This window comes from Myzus persicae, unplaced genomic scaffold (genome assembly GCF_001856785.1).
Source record: "Myzus persicae strain clone G006 unplaced genomic scaffold, MPER_G0061.0, whole genome shotgun sequence".
Classification (NCBI taxonomy): Eukaryota; Metazoa; Arthropoda; class Insecta; order Hemiptera; family Aphididae; genus Myzus; species Myzus persicae.
Genome location: NW_019104267.1, coordinates 342236 through 367178, shown reverse-complemented (window position 1 = coordinate 367178; position 24943 = coordinate 342236). Strand labels below are relative to the sequence as shown.

Here is a 24943-nt window from a genome sequence, read left to right as displayed (position 1 = left end):
GGAGTGGCGAAAATAAATAAAATAATCAAGCGAGAAAACGGCGGACGCCGATCGCGACCATTCACGCCGCCGCCGCCGCCGCTTTGGAGGGGAGGCGCACAAGTCGAGCGCCGCTGTGCGTGCAGGCGCGCGTGAGCAAATTTCCGCACGCCGTGCGCGGTCGCGACGCGTGCGAGCGAGAAACGGTCGGGCGGCGGAGTGAGGTGAGTGGCGAACGAGAGAGAGAGTGAACGGGAGGAGACACTGCCTCGCGGTGTTCCTCAAACCGCGACCGTGTTTGAATCGCGCGCGCCTCTTTTCGGCGGTTATTACCGTTTTGCTCTTTCGTCTATTTATTTACATTTTTTGTCTCTCCCAATAATTATCATTTCCCCCGCCGACGGACGTTCCGAATTTTTACGCGATTCCCGGACGGGCAGTGCGTGTGCGTGCGCGGGCGCCCCCCTCGCGCCGCGTGTGCGTCGTAGGTAAATACGCGTGGGAAAAAATTCGGGCACCCTCCCCGCCCCAGCATTTTTTTCCCGATCGGTGGCCGCCGCGCCGCACCAGCACCACCGCACCGCCGCCGCCGCATACCGTCGCGCGGCGTATGTGCGTAGTCGGCCGTCGTTCGCATCAGTACCGCAGTACACGCACACGCACACGCACTCGACCCACTCGATGACCGCCGCCTGCCGCAGACACCTCCACCGCCGCCGCCGCCACCACCACCAGATACGGCACTACCGATATCCCCTCCACCCCCCACCAGAGCCCATCGTACCGACAACAACAACAACGACGACGACGCGGCGGCGGTACGTCATGTCCAGGCCGCAACGGCGCCCGTCTGCCGTGAGGGTTCGCGCGCAGTTTTTACGTCGGCCCGCGGCCGCCATGTGAGCGAAATATTTTCCTCCACGCACGCACACGCACACGCACACACACACACACACGCACACATTGTTGTCGCCGCCGCCGCCGCCGCCGCACCGTCGTCGTCGTCGTCGCCGTCGTCGTTTTTCGGTCGTCGCATTTCGTATCGCCGGTGCACACGACCACCGCCGCGCCGCCGATATCGTCGTTCGTCGTTCGCCGTTCGCTGTCGACGGGGCCGTTGTAGACCGAGGTAGGTTGTTGTTATTATTATTATTAATTATTTTTGTTATTTATTTTGATTGTGCACTCGATATTATTACTTATATTTTTTTAAATTTGTATTATCACATTTTTTTTTTTCATAGTAATTAATATCTTAAAAATAGTAGGTAAATTAATTAATTTAAACTTTTTTTTTATTATATTTTTAATATTTTTATTATATACACCTGTTTTTTTTTTTTTTTTTGATCAAATCTGATTTTCAATTTTTTTTTGTCCGCCCAAACGTTTTACAATTTTTTTTTTTTCGCGGTCTGAATTAATTTATTTTTGTCGTCGAGTGCGCTCGTTTTCACGCCTGTACGGGGCGCCGCCGTACCGTGCGCATCCAGTATGTTGAAGTGCACCGAATGCAATAATAACAATAACAATGATTTGTAATTATTATCGTTATTATTGTCATCAGCCACCGCGATTATCGTTGTCATTATATTATCGCGTAATTTAAAATATCGCGTCAACTTATATTTATGCTGACCATTCGCAACGCGTAGGTATCGACCGCGCGGTTCCGTCGGGTCCCGCCAAACTACGATGGAAACCAAAACGCCAATCGGCCAGCCTCGTTTCGTTTTCACCCCTAGCACGACAGCCAGCTATTATCATATATGATAATTTCGATGTCTTAAATAATATTTTACTCTTCTATTTCGTCGTCATCGTCTTCGTCGTCGAAGGGTTGTCAACGAACTGACGACGGTCTGTTTGTTTACAACAATATTATTATTATTATTGTTGTTGTCGTTTTCACTTTTTTTCCCATCGGGTGGGGGCGGCGTATTACAGTAGCTACACACTTTGGGTGCAACAACAATAATAATATATATACACGTTCTTTCATCCCCGCCCGATGAAGGTCGTTTTTCTTATCAAAGTTCGCTTTTCGAGGATTTCCTATCGTTGGCGGAAAAGCTAAAATACCTTAATATTAACATTTACCTATCATTTGTAATACACCAATTCAGGCCGACGATCGATGATTTTTATAACATATAATAAATATTATAATTATTGTTATTAACTATTTCGTTAATATTTATCGGAATGAAATGCCCACACGTTTTCTCTGGAATTTTTTGTTTCAGCTCTATTCTCCGCAATAGTATAGCACCCGCGCGTCGCGTTTTTAATCGTCCGAAAAAATATTAAATTTGATATTTACGATAGAGGTATTTTTTCTAACCAACGATCGCTTGTCGCGGATTTACTATCGTAAATACCCTAATATTAATATTATACCTATTATTAAACACCACGAGGGTGACAGGCCGACAAACGATGGTTTTTATAACAATTATTATTATTTACAATATTATTAATATTTATCGCATTAAAGTGCCCAAACGTATTCTAGCGATGCTTCGAATTGTCCCTGGAATTTTTCGTTTTCAGCGCTGTTCACCGCAATATTAGCTCTCTCGTTCTTCGCGTTTTTAATTGTCCCAAAAAATATTAAATTTGATATTTACGTAAAACGTTGCAGGAGATACTACACGGGAAGTACCTACCTAGTACTTACCTATGTTTCCCCACTCATTGAGTTTTGCCGTTCAACATGTTTTTGTAGAAAAAATACTCCTTTGGAAAATAGTTTAAATAAAATTGATAATATTAAGTAGGTACTTACCTGCAGATATGTTTTTTATTTTGCGATTTGTGAAAACGTGACCGTCTTTAAAAAACACATTTTAAATTTCAATTTGTGTAGGAATGTTACCCGGAATGTTACAATTAAACATACGTTTTTTGAGTGTATAGGTAATTTAAAAATCGTTAGATGATGATTTAGGTAGGTACATTCTTTGAGGGATTTTTTTTATCCACCTATAATTAGGATTACTACTAAAATATTTTATAAGCCTTTTAATTTCACATTATGCTTTAAATAATTTAGAAATTGTATTTTAATTACATTTAGCACAATTTACTATCTTAACATTTTTAGTTTTTATGGATAGTTTAATGTGATTTTCAGTACTTAAGTAAACAGTTTAAACTTTAAGAAATACAAGTAAAATTGAAGTCCTTTCAGTCCTTAGATAAATGTTTAACTTTCAATGATTTTGAATTTCAAATTAGGTAGGTACTTAAGCAATTTAGATATTAGATACCAATAAATTAATTTAATTAATCACTAATCAAAAATGTATTTTATTTTATAAAATGACTATTTATTTTTAGATGAAAATAAGTCAATAATGGGCGGAATGGATACAGACCAATTATATTCCGTGCGCTGGAATGAATTCCACACAAGTATTATAACATCATTCAGACATTTACTCGATCAAGAAGATTTTATAGATGTTACTATAGCTTGTGACGGTCATTCATTTACTGCACATAAAGTTGTGCTCTCTGCATGTAGTCCTTACTTCAGATCTCTGCTCAAGGTATGACTTTAAAATTATATATATATATTAATATTTAAAGCAATTTAACATAATAGAATCCTTATGATTTTTAGGCAAATCCATGCCAACATCCCATTGTAATCCTTCGCGATGTTAAGAAACAAGAAATGGAAGCATTATTAAGTTTCATGTACAATGGAGAAGTTCGGATTAATCAAGAACATTTACCAGAATTTTTAAAGACTGCTCGTAGCTTGCAAGTACGAGGTCTCGTTGATTTTACTAAAGAAAACCAACCGGTAAGTATTAAACTAGCCATAGATGATTTTGTTTGTTGAAAATTGTTGATTTATATAGTTTTATTTAAATTAATAGTCCTCGTGGGGAAGTTCAAGCGTAGTTCCAGTTGATGTTGTTGGAAAAAATAAAGCCAGTGATAATTTACCTAGCCCACCATATAAAAGACAACGCAATAACTCTGAACAGTTGACTACTCAACCACTGACTCCTAGTAGTAGTTATAATGCTGAGAGAGATAAAGATACACCATCATTGCTTGTTCAAGCATTGGAATTGAATCAATCACAGTCAAGTCAGGTAATAAATAATACATACTGAATCATGTGTGATGTGTTTGAAATTAGTATACTTACTAATTCTTGCTTGTGTTTGAATTTAAAGAATAAAAATGCAGTTGACTCGTCAGTCACTGGGCATTCGTCTGATGAAGAAGATAGCAATTCTGGAGATTCAGATGGCAGTCATACAGTTAATGATAATACCCGTTCAGATGGAAATCAACAAAACAATGACATTGTTATTCAACCTCAAATATCTCAGGCCCAACATTCAAAACTAGAACCGGTAGATTTTTTATCAAGTAGTGGTAATAATCATGACCTACACAATACGTCAATCTCGATTGAACAACAGTCCAGGCATTCTTTTCCTACATCAATTTCATCTGGAGTTTCAATTATAAGTAGCTTACAAGGTTTGTTTACTCTATGTGAAACCTTTTAATTTGTTAAGTATTAAATAAATAATAAATGTATTAATTATTTTAGGATTGCCGGGTCTATTACCAGGTCCATCAGGCATACACAACAATAGCCAAGAAAACAGCTATGGTGAGTGAATATTTATTTTATGCTTACTAACAAAAATTGCAGTATGCTTTAAAATTGTCAGTTAGATATACCTAATATTAGTTATTCCTAAAAACTAAAAATAATATTATAATATACCTATCTACTACTTCACAAAAAAATTTCAACTAAAATCTTAAACTTAAGAGTTATAAAAACAAAATTACATTTTTGTGTATGTCATGGAAAAAATATATGCATTTACTGCTTGACATTCATGTTACGCATTGTATGATCTTCAATACTTAACAACTTAAATTGTTGAATGATATAGGTACATTTTATAACAGTTTAGTTTTTTAATAAATACACATTTCAAAGGATCATAAATATTATATTATATATTATTATTATAATATAGGTCATATAGATATAATATCAACAATTTCTGGTTACTGATATATATTTCTTTACTGAATCTAAATTTAAATTGTATTCTATGTGTTACTAGAGAACTAGCTTATTGGTATATTGACTGTAATATTATTGAATTATATATGAATAAGAAAGAAGAATTATCTGCCTACTAGAAATTTGATTAATTAGATTTTAGTTACCATGTTACAGAAATAGTAACAAATAACAAATATGCTAATTTTATACTTATGGTAAATTTTAAATTTTAAATAGAAACTATCCAATTTGTATTCAGAACTAATTTTGTTGAAACTTTCTAAGAATTTTTTTGATTGATCTTCATTTTTATCATAATATGACAACTATAATAAATTATTAACTGCTAGTTCAATTTTTATTAGTTTGGTTAAATATTGGTTGATATTTCTTTAGCAATGAGGTGTTTGAGTCTGATTACTAATTTAGTAGGAGTATTGGATACTTGTAATGTACTTGGGAAGTACGAGTAGACTGTATAAACTCCATCCAACTAGAGTAAGTGTCGCGGGCCTGACTAAGATCGGTTCTTCACCACATCCCGCTCAACACCGTGGTGTCGGGTGGGTTGCATAGAATCTATGCTTTCTCTCATTGAATAAGTATGGATTTTATTCAAAGAAAAAATAAGAGTATAGTTATTTTAAAAACAATATAGATTTAGATACAAAGAAATCAGAGAATCTGTGATTCATATAATATTGTTTTATACCGACTTCTATGACTCATAAGTTTATAGTTTGTATTGTTGAGTGTTTTATTTTAATATTATTCTGAACAATCGCATTAAAATGTTGAACAAAATGTGAACATCCTCACAAAGCCTACAATTTACTTTAATCTTTATCCATCTAAAGTTTTTTTTATACTTTTACAAATTTAATTTAATGATGATTAAATATTAGTTAATCATTTGTATTTGTTTTAAAAATATGATATAGGTATATTATATTTAATTATCATGTGTATATGTTTGTATGAAAACAAAAATTAATTATTAAATCAAGATGGTAGGTGAAAAAGTAAATCTTCGTTAGATATTAAATTAATCTATTCAAATTTTTGAATTTTTATGATATTATCTTGTTTTTATAAATTTATGTAGAGTGTAGACAACATCATTGACCTAATTTAAAAGGCTTATTTTTATTATTATTATTATTTATTTTTATTTTCCAATGAAAATTCCAACAAACAAATTAGTTTCATTTTTAAAATTATATGCTTAATATGTATGTATTTGTTTGAATACTCTTTTTATAGTTCTATGTATAAATATATACACACTTTCCAATATGAAATGGATGTTACAATAAACTATTTATATATATTTTTTAAATATTTCATCAAAAAAATACTTGTAGATTTTACTTTATACATTCCCCAAAGTGAACACATTTTTAATTCTTCTTATTTTCCCTTATTACTGAGGTTTCACTGTATTAATAATGATAATTTTGAGGAACCTACTTATAATCAAGTTAATAACCAACTTGTGTTCACAATTTAATATAAGTTGATTCTGGTATTATGTGTCTACCACTAATAAGCTATTTGAGAAAAATTAAAATCCCTCTTTGAAGAATTACATTTATTTAAAAAGATAAAATTAACTTATAAATCTTAGAGGTTTAAGAATAGTTTAAAATAGGACATAATAATAAAAGTAAAAAAAAAAAACATTAAGTTGGCTAATGATAAAGAATAAAACAACGTTTAATAATAGCTCTACTATGCACTGATGAATTATGAGTAAATTTACAATATTAAAAGAAATATAAAGTATAAATACATAAAGCGAATTGGCTCATTATTTTTAATTTGTTAAAATATATTGGCTTCTCAGGATGATAATTTTTTTTATAAGACTTGTTAAGCCAAATATTTTATGTTTTTGTTTTTTAATTTTAACTATACCTATTACCTATTAATATCAGTTGTACATTGTAATGTATGTAATTAATGTTGAAAATATTCATTAAAAATTTTAAATTGTGCATCGTAGAAATGTTTTAGATAGTGTTTGATATAATTAAACAATTTTTTCTGATAAATTTTTTTCTCTTAAATATCGGTTAATAGGAAAGTTATAACTTTGGTCCGAAATTGGTTCATGCCCTATTGATTTAATATTTTAATATATTCTTTAAATAGATAAAATATAGTAATTCATTCTACATCAACATCAGGTTATCTACCTATATGTTAAGCCGAATTGGCCAGCAACTAACTTCTGATAAATTGATTTTAAATCTATAGTTTCTGATTAGGTACCTGCCTACATATTTTACAATTAATTAAAAATAAAGATCATGAAATTAAAATGCTCAGTGATATATTTTATTTGTATTCTATTTATGTAAGATTGAATAATCAGATAACAATCATTTGGTTTATTGATAATTTAGAGTTTAGATTGTTCATTTTTTTTTCGTTTTCTTTATACATATTTCAAAAATATGTATGAACATGTATTTCATATATAAATACACTTTGTGTAAAGTCAAACCATCAACATTTATTTCTAGACTGTAACGGAATGAGTATGTACTTAATATTTTTTTCCCATCTGGAAAACGTTTATGTGTGTACCGAACCAACTCGAAATTAATACTTTGATATTATTAATGACTGTAAAACATAATATTATAATATATATGTAAGTTTGCTTTTTAAATAAAACAATTTTAAATCAACGGAATTCTAATCTCATTCGCTGAGCTTCACTAGATGTTTCTGTATGCATTGATGATCAGAGTTGTTTACGACTAAATTGTTTTGTTATAACATGTTTTCGCCACTAGGACTTTAGATAAAAATAGTACCACATGCAGGGCAACGTTTGTTGGTACACTTCAAAGAACTCAAAAATGTATAAATCTTAAAGTTCGTGGCAATTTTCGTATATTTAAAAAGTTGGTTCGAATAATTCTACAAAACGTATTTCACACAGTATAAAAATAACAATAGTATCTAATGTTAAAAAATAAAATAAATGACTCAAAATATTAAACGAGTAAAATAAAAATACTTAATAAAATTAAACACTTTAAGTATTAAATAAACAATTAAAATTAATAAACAAGTCGTTTTAATTACGATTTATGAATCATCAATAATATTTATAGTATTACATGCATTTATTGTGAAATTATAATTGTTAGAACTTATAAAAACACTGCTGTATGATATTGCGATTTGCGATCGTGTATTCGTGTTTTTTTACTTTGGTTAATACATTAGTATACTTCACATTATTATAAATATATTTCAACTTTATTTGTCCTGTATGTAAAAAATTCTAATTTAAAATAAAAATGTTAGTCTTCAAATACACAGTGCACAGTACACAGTACGATTAAAGAAAATCCATTTAATTATAAATTATTTGAAATTTGTATCTGTTAAACAATTATTTGTGTGTATGGATTCGAGTATTTGCATTATTAAAACTGTTTAATTTGTGTACCTATTGTATTAATTCGCAGTACCTTTTCGTTTTTTACAATTTAATGCGAAAACATTGATAAAATATTCTCGTTAATTACTTAACTATTATTGAAAATCTTATGTTTTATGTTTAATAGCTATAATATACATTTAAAATTAAATATTAGGTACATAGGTACTATTATTACCTATAAATAAATGCCACTGAAGAAACTATATTATATTGTCAAATGTCATTTCTTTGAATTTTGATAAAGTATACTTTAGAAGACGCCATACATACGTTTGATAATTCAGTTTTTAAACTAGTTATGAGCATTTTTAATTTATGCTATATTATACACCCAAAACTTGCTAAAAAGTTGAACTATCGCAAGAAAACCTTAACACGATCCGTTGAATGTAAATATTGCATAACGGAGGCAACAAATTGCTCTTATAATGTGGATATTATTTCGTAAAAATTAAAATTAGCTATCTGTTTATACTGTTGATATGGTCATATTTTTGTTGGTATAGACACTTTTGGTGTTTGTTCGTCATCTAATAAATTCAACTTGGTTAAGAAGTATTCTGATTATTTATTATTATATGATATATATATATGTATAGCATATTATTATGTTTATATATCTGGAAATCCGGGAAATCATGTAGGTACGAATGAATGAATTAATTATTGAGCCACTCTTGAGTACCTAATTTTAAATAAACATATTTGTATGTTCTACAACATTTTATAATTATTCTATTATGATTATGATGATAATAAGTTTTTTCTAAATTCATAACACAGACATAATGTGTAATAACTATAGTGCCTGTAATGAACATATCTCAAAATATGTGATTTAAAAACAGTTATTTTTCAATCAAACATAGATGGGAATATGAGATAGGTACTTTACCAAAATTAAAATTAAAAAATAAAGTGTGCGTAGTTGTTTTAGTAATTATATTGTTTAAAATGATTCTTGTAGCATTATTTTTTTCGAATATTTATAATACGATGCAACTAGAAAATAAACTAAAATACCATTTAAAATAACTCTGGGTTAAATTGTTTTCGTTCACTTACATATCATTATGTATATTTTACAAATTAACAAAAATGTGGTTGTTGATGAATTCCAGTCTCTTTCACGGTTCTGCCACATATTTGACTTGCACATTTTAAGAATCGTTCAGAACACATGTGCACGGCACATGGTGAGATCGTGCAATAAATTTTAAGGCACTGCTGTATAAATATGGTTCATAATAAAGTGACCTTAGTTTTTGGACTGTCTAATTATATGTTGGCACCGAAAAAACTTAAGGCTAGTAATCATTCTTCATTACGTACACAATGTATGTATTTGTTGCAACTTGAATAATATTTATTATTTTTAAATTATGAACACAAATACAAAGATAATTTTTAAATTAGATTGATACCTACATGATTTTACTTAATAAATAAATTCAAAACATACAATTTAACATAAAAAAATATACTTCCAGTTTTGATAATAGACAAATTATATAAGTACTTCTTTCAAAATATAATGTAGGTGACTAGATACTTTTATTAAATACCTATTACATTTTAGATATGATTTGTTAAACCATTATTTTTAATTCATAAATCATAAACAATACACAATGTATTTATTTCAATTGGTTCTTCTTATATCATCGTAACCAAAGATAAGCAATAAATCGTACCTTGAAGGGTTCAAAAACAATTTTTTAGTTATAAATATTTTATATTTTAAAAGATTAACTGCCCCATACTATTGCAATAAAATACAAATGTTGTAAAACTTGTTTTTAATTAGATTGGTTTCTTCTAAAATAGTTATTAACAGTTTACCTACTAAGAAACAACATTTCTCTGCGATTTCTTTTCCCGATCACTTTATTCAACTATAAATTAATGCATTTATTTTTTTTACGTTAATTTGCTTTTAAAACTTAAATTAAATTTTAAACATTATAAACCAAATACTTGAAATGTCATTCCTCATTAAGTCTTAATTTAAGAGAACGGAATACACGGAGCACTAATATGTTAAAATAATATGATTTGGTTTGCTTATGAAATTAAACTCTGAAAATTCAAGCTGTCGTGATTAAATGGTTTCATGACTATATTGTAAACTAAAAATTTACGTATTAAAAAGTATATTGAATTAAATGTTAAATTGAGTCATAAAATTGTATTAGATAATTGAAAGAAACCATAATTTTTTTTTCGAGCTGTCGATAATTTCAAATTATAATTTTTGAGTTATAATTATTAGATTTATATATAATATATATATATAATGTATATCATACCTATCTAGATTTATGAAAATTCAATTTGGTACCTATGTTTAATGTATTGAATGTTTTATATAGTCGGTAGTACTTTTACTTAATAAAATATGTAGCATTGTAGCATGCTATAATTTTGTTTAAAAAATGTTAAATTAAAAAACAAATATTAATAATATAAGAAAATAGTAAAGAGCAAAAGGTTTTAATTAAAAGATAAATAACTTATTATTTAGTTTTGAATGTAACTAAACTTTATAAATACCACTATATCATTCCAAGCTAGTGTAAATATTAAAGCATTTCAGAAAATTCAATTTAATATAATTGTTATAAAAATGTTTAACTTAATTTTCGTAAGAACTGTAATTAATAAAAAAAAGCTCATATAAAGTATTATGTCAAATAAAGGAAAGACATTTTAAGTAATTAAATAACAAATTAGTATTACGAGCAAAATTAAATTTATTTCTTCAAAAGCTAAATTTTTTTAACGAGTAAAGACTAATGAGTAACGATTAATTATAATTGAAAACTATACAGTATACGTTTGAAATGTTTTGAATTTAAGAGGATTATAGTGATAATATTATATGGTAAACATATTGAGGTGATCGTATTAATATAGTGATTTAAATAAATTCTCGTAATAAATCATCTACAATAGTCACAAGTATATTATATTGGTACGATTATAGGTAGTCTGCTGACTGCTGATTGAGGTTAGGTGTAGTCAAAATGCACAGTTTAGTTAATGAACCAGATCTTGTTAATCTCTATTCTCTACAGAGCAGAAAGCAATGTGAAATAAGTATCGTTCAAGAGACCCGTTTTGTAACAATAAACGTGTACCTATATAATATTATTAAATTACTATTAGAAATATTTTTAACTTTTTGTTTCTCCTTATCATTGAAACATTATGTGCATTTAAGTTTAATATATACTCAATATAGCGTATAGAGAATGAGAGCCACCATCCATTCGTCTTCTTATAAACAACCAACAAGGGGACACATAAGCAAACATTTGTTTGCATTTTTAGGGGTCAAAAGTAAAGTGGCACGCGCTCCAATTTCTATTTACACGCCCTCCCAATAATTTGGTTCTTTTCGAGCTGTTTATACAAATTTTAAATGTTGTACTTAAAAATTTAAATAACAGTAATAAATTTCTTATAGTAATATAAACAAATAAAAAATCCTTAGAAATTTAGACGTACCTACTGTTTCCGACCAGTATCGTTTATCATCGTAGGGATACAATAATTTATCATTGATTAATTAATTTGAATTCAAATTGAACAGCAGAGCGACTTATACGAACTTTGTATTTAGCCATATTTTCTTTGGTCATTTTGTTAGTTTAGAATTTTTGTAATTGTGCTATTATTTGTATCGGGACATTTTTGTCGTGGCCAATTTTACGGACTATAGTCTCACTTTTCTTATATTATAATATACTTAGATTTTTAGAAACATACGAGATAGGTTGATTATGTAAGTATTTGTATGACGTGTGTAATTAATTCATGCTACAAATAGTACCAGCTATCATTAACATTTAAGTAAACAATATATTAATTATATTCTATAAATAGTAAACAGTTTTTAATATTGGTTTATTGAATTAAATTAATGATTTATCGTGAACGACATTTTGCTTACTTTTAATACCCAAATCTAACCTTTGATTATAATATTGTTTTACTTGAAAACAGATTATTCATTATCGTGTATCTAATTCAATTTACAAAGGGAACTGTAATACACTACTTTCAACGAAGGTTATGTTTTGACGGAATAGTATTATAGTAATTATTTGCTTTTAGCTATGGTAATTAATAAATGGCAATAAGCAGCCAACATAATATTATCACGGAAATGAAAACTGAGATTGTATGTATAGAATTAATAGTTAATGGAAAATACATAGTCGAAACTATTGAAAATTATTCGTTAAGACAATTGTAGTTCTATACTTGGGGCTAACTTGGGTTCGCCAGTTCATCATTCTCTACTAATAAAAAATCCAATTTTGCCAATTTTAATATAAAAAAAAAACTAAACTAAAAATAGCTAATAAGTCGTTGTCTAACAAAGTATATACTACATTATAATTTATAGACTTATAGTATCTCATCCTGTTTGTCCTACTAACCACTTGGTATATACTCCTCTCCCGCCTCTCGCCTAAACTTTAAACGTACATAACTATACTTGAATATTTGAGTGATTAAACTTTGAAAGTATTAACATACAAATTAATTTTATAAATCGGATGTCTATATAGATAGAACAATTTAATTTTTCTTACCTCGAGTTCGGGCAAACCATAAAAGTATTATAAATAATATTATTATATTTGTAAGATTAATAATATTTGGCCAAAAATATGTATCAAAAATATTATATAATTTAGAAAATAAGCAATATCATTGACACTGTGACAAAAACGGTACACGTGTGTGAGATATAGGCCATGAAGAGAAACCAAAAAAATAATGTTTTAAAAAAAAAAAAAAATGCTGTATGACACGTATATATGACAATAGACTGGTGGGGTTCCAGGGGATGGCGGTGGACCTACGATGGGATGTTACTTGAACGCCACCGAACCGAAGCCAGTATGCACAGAATGCGGCCGGGTGTATAGCAGCGTGAGCAACTTGAAGCAGCACATAGCCAACGTCCACTCAGCCACTCCGCACTGGGAACCCTGCCCGGTGTGCGGTAAACACTTTAAGACCAGACAGTATCTGTTCAATCACCTGTTGCAAACCCATGGCATCCGACAGCGGGGCAGCAGGATGCACATGCACTTACCTTCGGGCGGCGGTGGTGTCGGGGGTGGAGGCGGTCACCATCACCACCACAACCATCACCACCACCACCATCCTTCGCACCCATCGACGATCGCGTCGTCGTCGTCGCCACTGCAGGCCCACAGCCCGTCGGCCACCATTTCCTCGTGTTTTTCCAATGCCTCCGTGGTCAAACCGCTCATGTCGCACCACCCCGACATCAAGCCCCTGTCGCACGCGTCCGTGGCCGCGGCCGCCGCAGCAGCAGCCGCAGCCGCCGCAGCTGCAGCCGCCGCCGCCGATCATAACGAACAGCGGCAGCAGCAGCAGCAGCAGCAGCAGCAGCAGCAGCAGCAACAGCAACAGCACCCCCCAAACAGTTTCGTACCACCCTTACCGTCGTCCCCTTCGGCGTCCGTGTTGAACCGACTCAACAACCCCGATCTATCTTCCCAGTTCTATATGTTATCCAAATCTGCCGTTACCAGATAATACATTAGTAATATTATTATTATATAGTTCCCCGTTTCATTTATTAATTCTGTTAAAATAATAATAGTTTAGCCAAGTGTAGGCCGGCTACACTGTGTAGGCATGTACACTTCGACAACGGGATTTCGATGGATATATTAAACCCATGGTTTCCGATACTAAATAATATTACGTGTAATACGTTATTACCTATTATATTATTACGTGTATACTGTATACGCAGCGTTTATACTGCGTGTATATGTCGGGCGACGGCGAGGTCATTGTTTACGACTTTTTTGTTTTTCTATTTTACTCGAGGTTTACTTTTATATCATTTTAATGATTTTTTTCCAAACCGTCTTTCGTATTAGGTTAGGTATATACCGCGTGTTTATCTGGTTCGCACTCGGGTCTGACGTTCAATAAACTGCGGATCGTTCGTACTGCATAATAGGTACCTACGTAATATATTATATCATAATGGTTTGTTTTTCTTCTCTCGTATTTGCGGGAAAAACTCGAATACGTGGGAGGGGTGTTATGACGTCAGCTCATCCAATTTTAGCAATAATTATTACTTAAAACATTTTTTTTAAACGACTAACTACGTGCCAATTTTGAAAATTTTGTAAATTAAAAATATATTTTTAATTATGCTGACGTTTGGAAATATCATAAAATACTTACCTAGTCGTAGCATATTATACTAAGCGGCATACCATCATACTTTGCTCATCTTATTTTTGAACATGTTCGCTAAAAATTACGAAATCAAAAAATGCGTATCACACACGATTTTAATAATAATAATTGGTATTCACGGTAAACCACGATCAATAATATTATAATACCAATAAATTATAAATCTAAACATCAAGCATTTTTTACAAAAGAAAATATGATTAATATTCTTCACGATTCGTCGTGTTCGTCATTAGTCATTACTTTGTCGTGTATACAAATGTGCTTATTACACAAAATATTTACATAAAAAAATCATAACTGAATTCTTTCTATTCATCCTCATACCAGATAATAATAATAAAAATTTAATACAAATATACACTTTTTTCAATCAATTTTATTTTAATACATAGTTATTAATGAAACAGTTAAAATCTACTTCTTTTTCATTCAAATAAAGTGATTTTTTTTTATCGACTACTTCTGAACATAATCATTAATAAGTCCTTTGGATTATTAAATTACTTTTGAAAATATATATAACTAATGATCAGAAATACTAAATAATAGATAATATGATGACACATTGAACATTATGCGATACATAATTGAGTGATATAGTGATATAGATATTTATGACCGAAAATATGAGTCCAACATTTAGAAATAATGAAAATTTGTTGTTGTCATTTATTATTCACTATTTCTCAGTGAAACAGTCAACGTTTTTATTGACGGTTGAAAAATAAAAATGATTTTCGTTAAATTTTAAATTTAAACATATATATATATATATATTTATATTTTTACAGTTCATATATAATATAGTAAGGATTATTTGTATTTTATTACTATGTAAATACGACTGCGTAAATAATGTATATTTTATATTATATCGTCATTTATCCTTAATTTGGTCCTCCGATTCTAGTCTTTAGTACTGTGGAAATAATTATTAGATATTAGTCATATAATTAATACATTGATTGATTATATCAAAACTGTCTTCAGACAATGAAGTGCAGCTATATAATGCATTATCATGTTTTATTACATATCTTACATTTATTTACGTTATAAAAATTACCTACAAATATACCTTTCATGTTTTAATTATATTTTATTGGTTATTTTATTTTTAGTTTATAAAAAAGTTGCTTATGTTTTTGTTACACGGGGTAAAGTATTTTGGTAGGTAGTCGGACCATTGCATTTCTTAATTCATCAATGAATCCAAAAATAAATAAATTTAAATTTATATTTATATCTAATACAAACAAAATACCATTTTAATATTTAAACACTTAATATATTAAAATTTTTTGATGATGGTGTTTAAAAGTACTCTACTTCATCAAAAAATTCATTTTCATTTTCATAGATTACAATAATTACATACCAAACTTACTTTACACTGTCTACTGTAATAATCAATTATTTTTATTTTTGTTATGTTTTATATATCATTTTTCAAATGTTTAATTTAGATTTTTTTATAGTTTATTAGTCATTTTATTTTTTAAATAAATGTGTAGTAATATAGATAATAACTATACCATTCAAATTTAAAGTATATTAATTGTATAATAATAAGTTAAATGCATTATTCAGTCAACAAGATCCAAATCATAATATTGTTTTCATCTATTTTGTTAGTTAGAAATTTCAAAACACTAAAATGTAATCAAAATTTATAAAATCAAAATGTCGGAAAATCGTTGTATTTAATTGTAGTTTAGCAACTAAAACACAAATTTAGTATCTATGACGAGCTATTTTCGAACTTATTTTAATTTATTGTTTATAAAGTTGGTTAGCACTCGGCATATTTTGGTTGTTGAAAAAAGAAATGTTTTCATAATTAAAAATTTCAATTTTATATAAATACATTCTATTATATAATATGGAATATTTTATTTATCTATTGAAACGTTGTCATTACCTAGGTAACGTTCAATTTGGTTTTACTAATATGATAAACTTATTAATTAGTACCTAAAGCAACATAACCGGTTAAGGTCAGATTTTAAGTATATTGGTCATTTTCGGGTGCTATCTTTGTATAAAATTTAATATAAATTTGTTTTTAAAACAAAGCAATACAAGTTGTTTTTTAATGTACGTGAAATGGTTTGTTTCTTTGAAATTAAACTTAGTGATCGATCTCAATTATGTGATACCTATTACATGTTTGTTACTAAACACTATATAAACAAAAAATCTGGTATTGTTCCTTTCGACCCACTGGAAACTTATTTGGCTTATTAAATGTACCTATTATTTTTATTAATTAATATTTTCGTTGTAAATAAAAGATTTTTCTGGGAATACCTATGTTTTTTTTTCTAGTTATAAAATAATTAAGCACTTTTCATTTCTCCATTTTTGGCCTTTAAAATTGTTTGAATTTATGATGTACTAATATTAAACTATATAAATCCATATATTTCGATACTTTTCATATTATAATAAAAAAACTTTAGTCATCATATGAAAAACGTTGCAGTAAAAAATTCAAAAACTTTATTATTATGGTATCACTCGTTGCTGGTTTTATTTTTATTTCACATTATTAAACAATCAAATAGCGCGTGTAGTCTCTCTCTCAGTTTATATTGAACTGTTAATATGTCTTTGAAATAAAAATTTAAAATATGTTATTGACAATCATTCAAATATTCTTTTTATTTTGGTTTAGACGCATCTGTTTCAGTATACTCCATCTAGTCTCGTTCAATGGATAATATAATTATATAAACTTCCTCATATTATACCCCTTTAAATTTGATCATGTGGTTTTTTCATACTTGAAGATAACATTTTACCATTCTTCTTTAACTTCTTCAATTGATTACATGAAAATATTAATTCAAATATTATAAGCAATATATTTATGAGTTGTACCTATCATAATATTTACATCAAACTCTTCATAATATTATTATGCTTACAGCGAATTTCAGATTAGTGTTCTTTTTTTTTCATTTCGTTTTGTTTTTATTTCTATTCAATGAAAGACTGATCGATACTGACACAGTTGTTTGTGTATATTTATCAATTAACAGCAAACCGTATATTGTTGCTTGTCATCAAAAAATTTTACGACGATAAAACGATATAAACTGTTTTTACTTGGTAATCGCTAACTAATATTATCTCCACATAATATATATAACCCAATATTAAGAAAATAACAAAAACTGTCCGAGTTACATCATTCAATATTATTTTCATTGCGCATCTATTAGGGTTTTTTTTTGTTATATATATTGTAAGAAACAATCTATTTACTTTATCTGTGTATAAGTGAAGAAGGCGGTTAAAACCATTTTTTTAAGGGCGTGGTTTTATTTTATTTTATTTTTCATCCTGCAGCTACCAACGTCCATTTTTTAGCTATGAAGTTACATTTAAAAATCTCCATAATGGTTTTCAACTTTTGTAAAAAAAAGTCAGAAAAATTAAAAATGTATTTCCTATGAGACTTGTAGAAATCAGACTTACGAATTTGAAAAAAATATCAACATTTTAATCGAACCACGGGAATAATTATTTTAATTTAAACCTCCGGTTACTTCTGGTTTATATGCATAAAAAAAATCAACCATATTTTAAATCTCCTTAAAAAAAATATGAATATCGCTGTAATCCAACAAATCACAAATGCCAAAAACCTATTTCGTAAGCGTATACTATTATAAATTTACAGACACATCAAAATATTATATTGCATTGCATTTGATACATTCAAAACTCAAAATACTAATATTATACAATGTACCTACCTATATTATTTACATTATAATAAATATTTATTTTACGGTTTATTGTACGTTATACCTATTTTAATTTATAACTTATAAGTCGTAGAAATTGTATAATAACAGCCGTCTATCTATATATTAGTAATGATTTATTCGAGATATACCCATTGTGCGTTACTATGATATATAGGTAGTAGTTAACTGTTTATGCGATTATTTGATTACATACACAATCATATTATTATTTTGTACGAGGTGTATTTTTCTTCGACAATTATTGTGTACGTCGTGTATTTTATGATAATATATTATTACGTGTACATGAGTATACATACATATATTTATGGCAAAATGCTCTGCTGTAAATTGTAATCTTAACGGATTATCATCGATCGTTTGTTAAAATATGGTATTACGTAGAATCCTATGGGTTTCTTTTTATTTTATATATTAAAAATATGAATATATTATAAATAAAGGTGACATTTTACAAAAAAAAAAAAAAATGTTTTTATTTAGTAAAAATTTGCATTCGCATCCATCGCATATTATTAATGTCACGTTTCCAAACACGAGGTACCTATATATATGTCGATCTCGCGTTCAAGATAACTATACATAATATAAACAAGGGCGCTTGCAAGGGGAGGCGAGTAGGGACAGTGTTTTCACTTGTTCAATGTTTCAGGTCAACGACCGCAATAGACTAAAATTATAATATATTTCAATTTGTATACGACATGGTATTATACGTTATGCAATTATTCAACTTATGAATATTTTTTTTTTCCATAAAAGTGTTATGTTAAATGTAGACATTGATTACAAGCGGTGAGAACTGATAGCGTTCCTAGAGTACCGTATATATTGACGTAGTTAGTATATATTATTATGGTTAAATCATACCTAAGCGTCCTAAGCAAGCCATCTGAATTTCAAATTGCTTAAAAAATATTCTTAAAATTGTTCAGTTTTTTCTTCTGGATTATTTATAGGATATATAGTATGAAGTATACTATGAATTATGATATATTGATATAGTGTTGGTCAATTTAAAATGATTTTCCAGCTGACGCTCTCGATAGGTACCTAATAATTATTATTAATACAGTTAATATAATTGTGTATTATAATATTGTTACTTACCATATTATTACCTATATTTATTTATTTGTTTGTTTGTTGGCTTGTCTATTTAAACGTTTAAATCTTTCAGCAAGGAGATCGATCGAGATGACCAGAGTGAGGGCAACCGACCCGAGACCGTGTCCCAAGTGCGGCAAGATCTACCGTTCGGCACACACGCTCCGCACACATCTGGAGGACAAGCACACCGTGTGTTCTGGATATAGATGCGTGCTGTGTGGCACGGTGGCAAAATCGAGGAATTCGTTGCACTCGCACATGTCGCGTCAACACCGCGGTATAAGTACCAAGGACCTACCCGTGCAACCGATGCCGTCCAATTTCGATCCGGAACTGGCGTCCAACCTGCTGCTGAAAGCCGGAGTCAAGGTACTACGAGAATAAAATATGTTATTTATTATAGTTTTTCAAGTGTGCTTTTCCGGAAAACCAAATGGAAATTCGTAACAACATCACAATCATTATACAACCCCGACAATTAGTGTTAACCGAGACCTAGTCACGTTCGAAACATCGAACCTCAATATTCATGACCAAGACCGGATTTTAAATGCCTTTAAACCTATAGCTATATATAATATAACCTATTGCTCTAAAAAAAATGCTTTGATCACAATGATTTTAAAATTTTGCCCACTTAAACATTTTTTTACATTATTAAAAAAAAAACTGAGTACATATTTCAGTCATTTATAAAGGAAGTTTAATCATTTTAAAATTAAAAAAAATGGAAAAGACTCATTAGTGTAAAAATGTTTAAGAAAATGTGTACCAAATAGTTTATTTATTTAAAAAAAAAAATCTATCGCCCTATCGATGACCTCTAGAACGAATTCTAGACGGTGTTTGGTAGAAATGTCTACAGTGAAAAAATAAATAAAGAAAAAATGGCATTAACAAATATTTTATACACTGTGAAAATATTTGGTTAACGTGTGGTATCAGACAATCAACTGTAATAACGTGTAATGTAAAATGGTGCATTATATTATATTGTCTCGAACATTTACAAACCCAAGATAAATTATTATTTGTAAATTTACTGTCTTCAGACTTTAGAAGGTTGACATTTATCAATCTGTTTATGCGGTTTGTAAATTTAAATATTTCCATGTATCCAATTATGAAAATCAGGAAATCTACTAATTTATTCTGCGCAGAAAATATTCACAATAATATCTAATGCAAATGTATACAGCATTTCTAGTTTAAATTCACTAACATTTTTACAATGTATTTTATTTATTAACATATAGACACATAGTGTTCACCAATACTTTTTTATTATTATAAGCGCACGTGCTATAAGTCCCAGACAATAAATTTATATTTGAATAACTTAAAAAAAAAATATTTTTAAATAAATAAAATAATTTTAAGAATGTTTGGATTTTTAATAATATCATTCGAATATTGTAATAACGAAGGTCTACCTTGCGGTTTTGGCCTTTCACGTTTTTAGAATTGTATGGAATCGTATAAACTATAAAGCATCACGCTGAAATTAACTAAATTATGTTCATAATTAATTATATAAATATAGATGTTAGGTGTATACAAATATTTATGATTTTTAACTATTCAATATCCAAACATTTGTTTATAAAAGCAATGCTTAAAATATTATAAATATAATTAATGAACAATGTGCATTGAATAACATTTGGTGCTTCGGTAGGTATATTATTTTCGATGACCCATTTGTTTGTTCTTTAGATTTTATCTAAAAATCATAACTAAAATATTACAATGTTGTATATAATTTGAAACGAATATTGGCAAAATAAAGTTATACTAGGTGTGTTAAAAACAAAATGTAATTGTAAAATATATTCTTGTCGTAGTTTAATTTTAATATTATGGGAAATAAATATTTTAGATTTAATATTCAATCATAATTAATAAAATATTCACAATTTCACCGAGTGCCGTTGAAGTTTTTATAATATTGTCGTTACAAATTTGTTGTGCTAAGAACAATAGCTTTCGTGTCTCGGTATTTTATCTGTTTTATGTTGTAGGCGCTTCAAGGACTGTAATAATAGTTATTACTTTTTTACGAGTGTTCATTGTTCAGTACAGAGAGGCCCCCTTTGCGTACTGTTTTTGATCCCCAGTGTTTCCGAAAAATTAAGGATATGGCTCTCCATTTTATTGCTCGTCCCGTTGTAAATCGTATACAACTTCAGGGAACGGAAATGCGAGCGGTCGGTAAACTCTACCGCGGGGCCATATATACTCGTATCGCGTGAGGTGTAACATTGTTTTCAAATGTTTTTTTTTATATTACTATGGCTGCTCTAAGCAATTATTGCGTCCTATTATTAATGTTATCGGTAGCATTCAAAATCCGTACGCTTTATTGGATTGTCATAAAATGTAAATATCGCACACAATCTTGAACCTATTCAGACCTGTAGATGTATTATATGAACGTCAACAATTGTAGCCAAGTATACTCACAATTTTGGGAGAAGCACTAGGTAGCACTAGATATTCATATTACCGCCCAAAATGAAAAAAATAGAAGGTGAAATTGTTATTTTAACATGTAAACATTTTTAATAAATATTAAATAATTAAATTTAAGTAAGCGATGAGCTAATTGTGTAGTGTGGTTTACCTATTGAAAGTGAGCGGTTTCGTCGTGTATTTTATCAAGTTTAAGTGTGCGGTTTTTGGTTTCACAACAGCAACTATAGTATCCATGTTTATATCTTAAATTCTAATAGCTGGACTGTGAAAATTGGCACTAATTTATAAAGTTGTGAAAAACCACCCTAAGTGATTAATAAAGAAAACAAAAATTAATTTGTGTCGTGACAAAATATAATATATTTAAGTGGACCTTAAATTTGCTACCTCTAACACGAAGTTGTTTCCATCTTAAAAATGTACAACGCATTTAAAATTTTCGTTCAGGAGAGTCTATTTTGTGGGCTTGGTTTCATTATTATTCTTAATTGTTGTATAATAATTGTATTATAGTGTACCTATATTACTCTATAATCAAATCTAAAGATGTAATATTATCTATAGGGTAAACTCGCATATAGGATTTTATTGATATATTTGAATTTTAAGTGACTCATAAAAGAATGGAAAATATTACGATTTTAGAATGCTCATAATTCGCATTACAATTTAAAGATCTAAAAAAAAAGTCTTGACCAGAGGTAATATTTTTATCTTTACATTAGCTGTCCAAATTACACCGGACAAATTGTAAATTGCATGTTGCCTGCGTTGTGGTTTAGACAAATCGGTGAGTTATGCCTTGTGTTTAGCCTAACCCATCAAGAAACATATTTCCAGAATTTTTATCCACGATTACCTTAGGATAGTTGTTACAACTATAGCCATGAGTCAGGTCCATATTGTGGTAGAAAACACAGTCGCTATCGCACCCCCCCTAATGCGCGTCTGATGATTTCAGGTATCACCAGCTGAACTACGGGCGAGGGCTTCGCCGACGGACGCGGTCACCACCAGCCACCGACGCGGCGACGGCAAGCTGGACTTGCAGTCGGCCAACAGCAGCGTGTGCGGCGGCGACGATCCCGAGGACCTGACCGTAAACTCGTCCGGTCATCACCACCACGGCCACCACAACAACAACAATAACCATCACCACCAGCAGTACGGCAACAACAACAACAACAACAACAACCAACAGCGGTTCAGCGACTCGCAGCAACAGCAACTGTTGCAGCAGCAGCAGCACCTTCTCCACAACAGCGGTGGAGGCAAGTTTCCCACTGCCATGGACCTGATCGACAATTATGCTCGGGTGGGCGGTGGAGGCGGCGGAGGCAGCGGCGGAGGCGCCCTGTCGCCGTTCCTGCCGTCGTTCGCGGCTTGCGGCAAGGATCTGCAGCCGGGCGACAGCAAGATCTCGCCGTACAACAACAAGGCGTTCCTGGACTCGTACCTCAAGGCGCTGGTTGAGACCAACCCTCCGCTGTTCTACGCGTCCAAGATCGCCGGCGACATGATCAAGCACGAGATCGCGCCCGACGACGCGGATTACTCGTCCGCGTCCGACGAGGACGACATTGACGAGGACGACATCGACGAGGACGTTGATGAGGACATTGGCGACGAGGACGATGACGACCGACGGCGCCGGCGCGGGCATAGCGACGGCGCCGCCGCTGGTAGCGTCAATGACACGCCACTGCCGCTGCAGGCCGGCAAGAACTGATAGGGCACAACCGCCCCCCCACAACCGCATCAACCGTTCGCCGGTGTGAGAGCGACGAAACAGAAGTGTAAAAAAATCAAAAAAAAAAAATCAAAAAAAAATTTAGGACTTAGGCCTTTTTAGTTTCCAGTGTATATCGAATAAAACCGCGATTCGTCGTCTGCAGTGCGAGAGTGAGAGAGTGAGAAAGAGAGAAGATAGTACGTATATAAAATATTTTAATGATTATTATTATTAATGTGTAATATAATATAATAATAGCTATAATGTGTAGCGGACGGGGTTAGGTCGTGTGTACGATGATATTCGCGGACGGAACTACCTGTACCGTATAAGATCTAAATTTATTTTTTTAAAGACATTGTGAATATATATTATGTATACGTCAACGGAAATTCTCGGAGGACAATAATTTCTAATATTATCATACTTACTAAGCGAAAACTATCATGAAACACGGTATAAAATTTTTTTGATTCAATGCCCCACAGAGAAAACGTAGGTAGATCTATTTTCTGATCCGGTGTTTTTATTATTATTATTATTATTATTATTATTATTAATCTATTTTTTTTTACGTTTTTATTTATTTACGACTAGTCATTAAATTGTTTAACAGTCCAACATAACAGTTCAAACATGTTTGTTCCTAAATGTTTTTATCAGACTTTTTAAAAAAAAACTCTTTTCGTTCGTGCCATAGTATATAATATACACCTATATAATAATATAATATTTACGAAACCTTTTACGGGTAAAACTCTCTCTAATATTATATAGTATACCATACCATTCCTCTTCAACTACCTCAATCGTAGATATTAAAATGTGTTTTTTTTGCTGACACCAAGTAATAAATCGATCACAACCTCTTATCACAAGACTTGAATTTATTATATTATTATATGTATAATATTTTTTTTTGTCTTTAAAGAACATGCCATATTAACTCGTTAGTTAAAAGTAGGTACCTCATAACTATAAACCAGTATTAATAAAAACAATTTTAGTGATGCAGCAAAGTTATATCATTAAGTTTGTCGAAAACTCGTAGTACCATTATTGAAAACCCCTATGAGTTT

At 30.7% G+C, this 24943-nt stretch overlaps 1 protein-coding gene across 3 annotated transcripts; it reads left to right on the top strand.

Annotated features, from left to right (window-relative positions):
• The first annotated feature begins 633 nt into the window (after nucleotides 1-633).
• On the top strand, nucleotides 634-24698 carry LOC111040719 (protein abrupt-like). Of its 3 annotated transcripts, none has more exons than XM_022324724.1 (8): nucleotides 634-1108; nucleotides 3322-3533; nucleotides 3608-3793; nucleotides 3870-4091; nucleotides 4176-4488; nucleotides 4562-4624; nucleotides 19728-20026; nucleotides 23094-24698. In XM_022324724.1, the coding sequence occupies exons 2-8, from the start codon at nucleotides 3339-3341 to the stop codon at nucleotides 23859-23861; spliced, it is 2046 nt and encodes a 681-aa protein (XP_022180416.1). In that variant the 5' UTR covers nucleotides 634-1108; nucleotides 3322-3338; the 3' UTR covers nucleotides 23862-24698. The 3 variants fall into 3 exon arrangements, with proteins under 3 accessions (XP_022180416.1, XP_022180417.1, XP_022180415.1); XM_022324723.1 differs by lacking the exon at nucleotides 634-1108 and adding an exon at nucleotides 3060-3219; XM_022324725.1 differs by lacking the exons at nucleotides 634-1108; nucleotides 19728-20026; nucleotides 23094-24698 and adding exons at nucleotides 3049-3219; nucleotides 13357-15402.
• Nucleotides 24699-24943: the final 245 nt, after the last annotated feature.

Bases quoted from the DNA above. Each gene is read 5' to 3' on its own strand.
- LOC111040719 (XM_022324723.1), top strand. From the start codon at position 3,198: ATGATTTTGAATTTCAAATTAG. The intron at 3,220-3,321 runs GTAGGTACTTAA...ATTTATTTTTAG, and splicing joins GATTTTGAATTTCAAATTAG to ATGAAAATAAGTCAATAATG. The intron at 4,625-19,727 runs GTGAGTGAATAT...TAAATCTTTCAG, and splicing joins TAGCCAAGAAAACAGCTATG to CAAGGAGATCGATCGAGATG.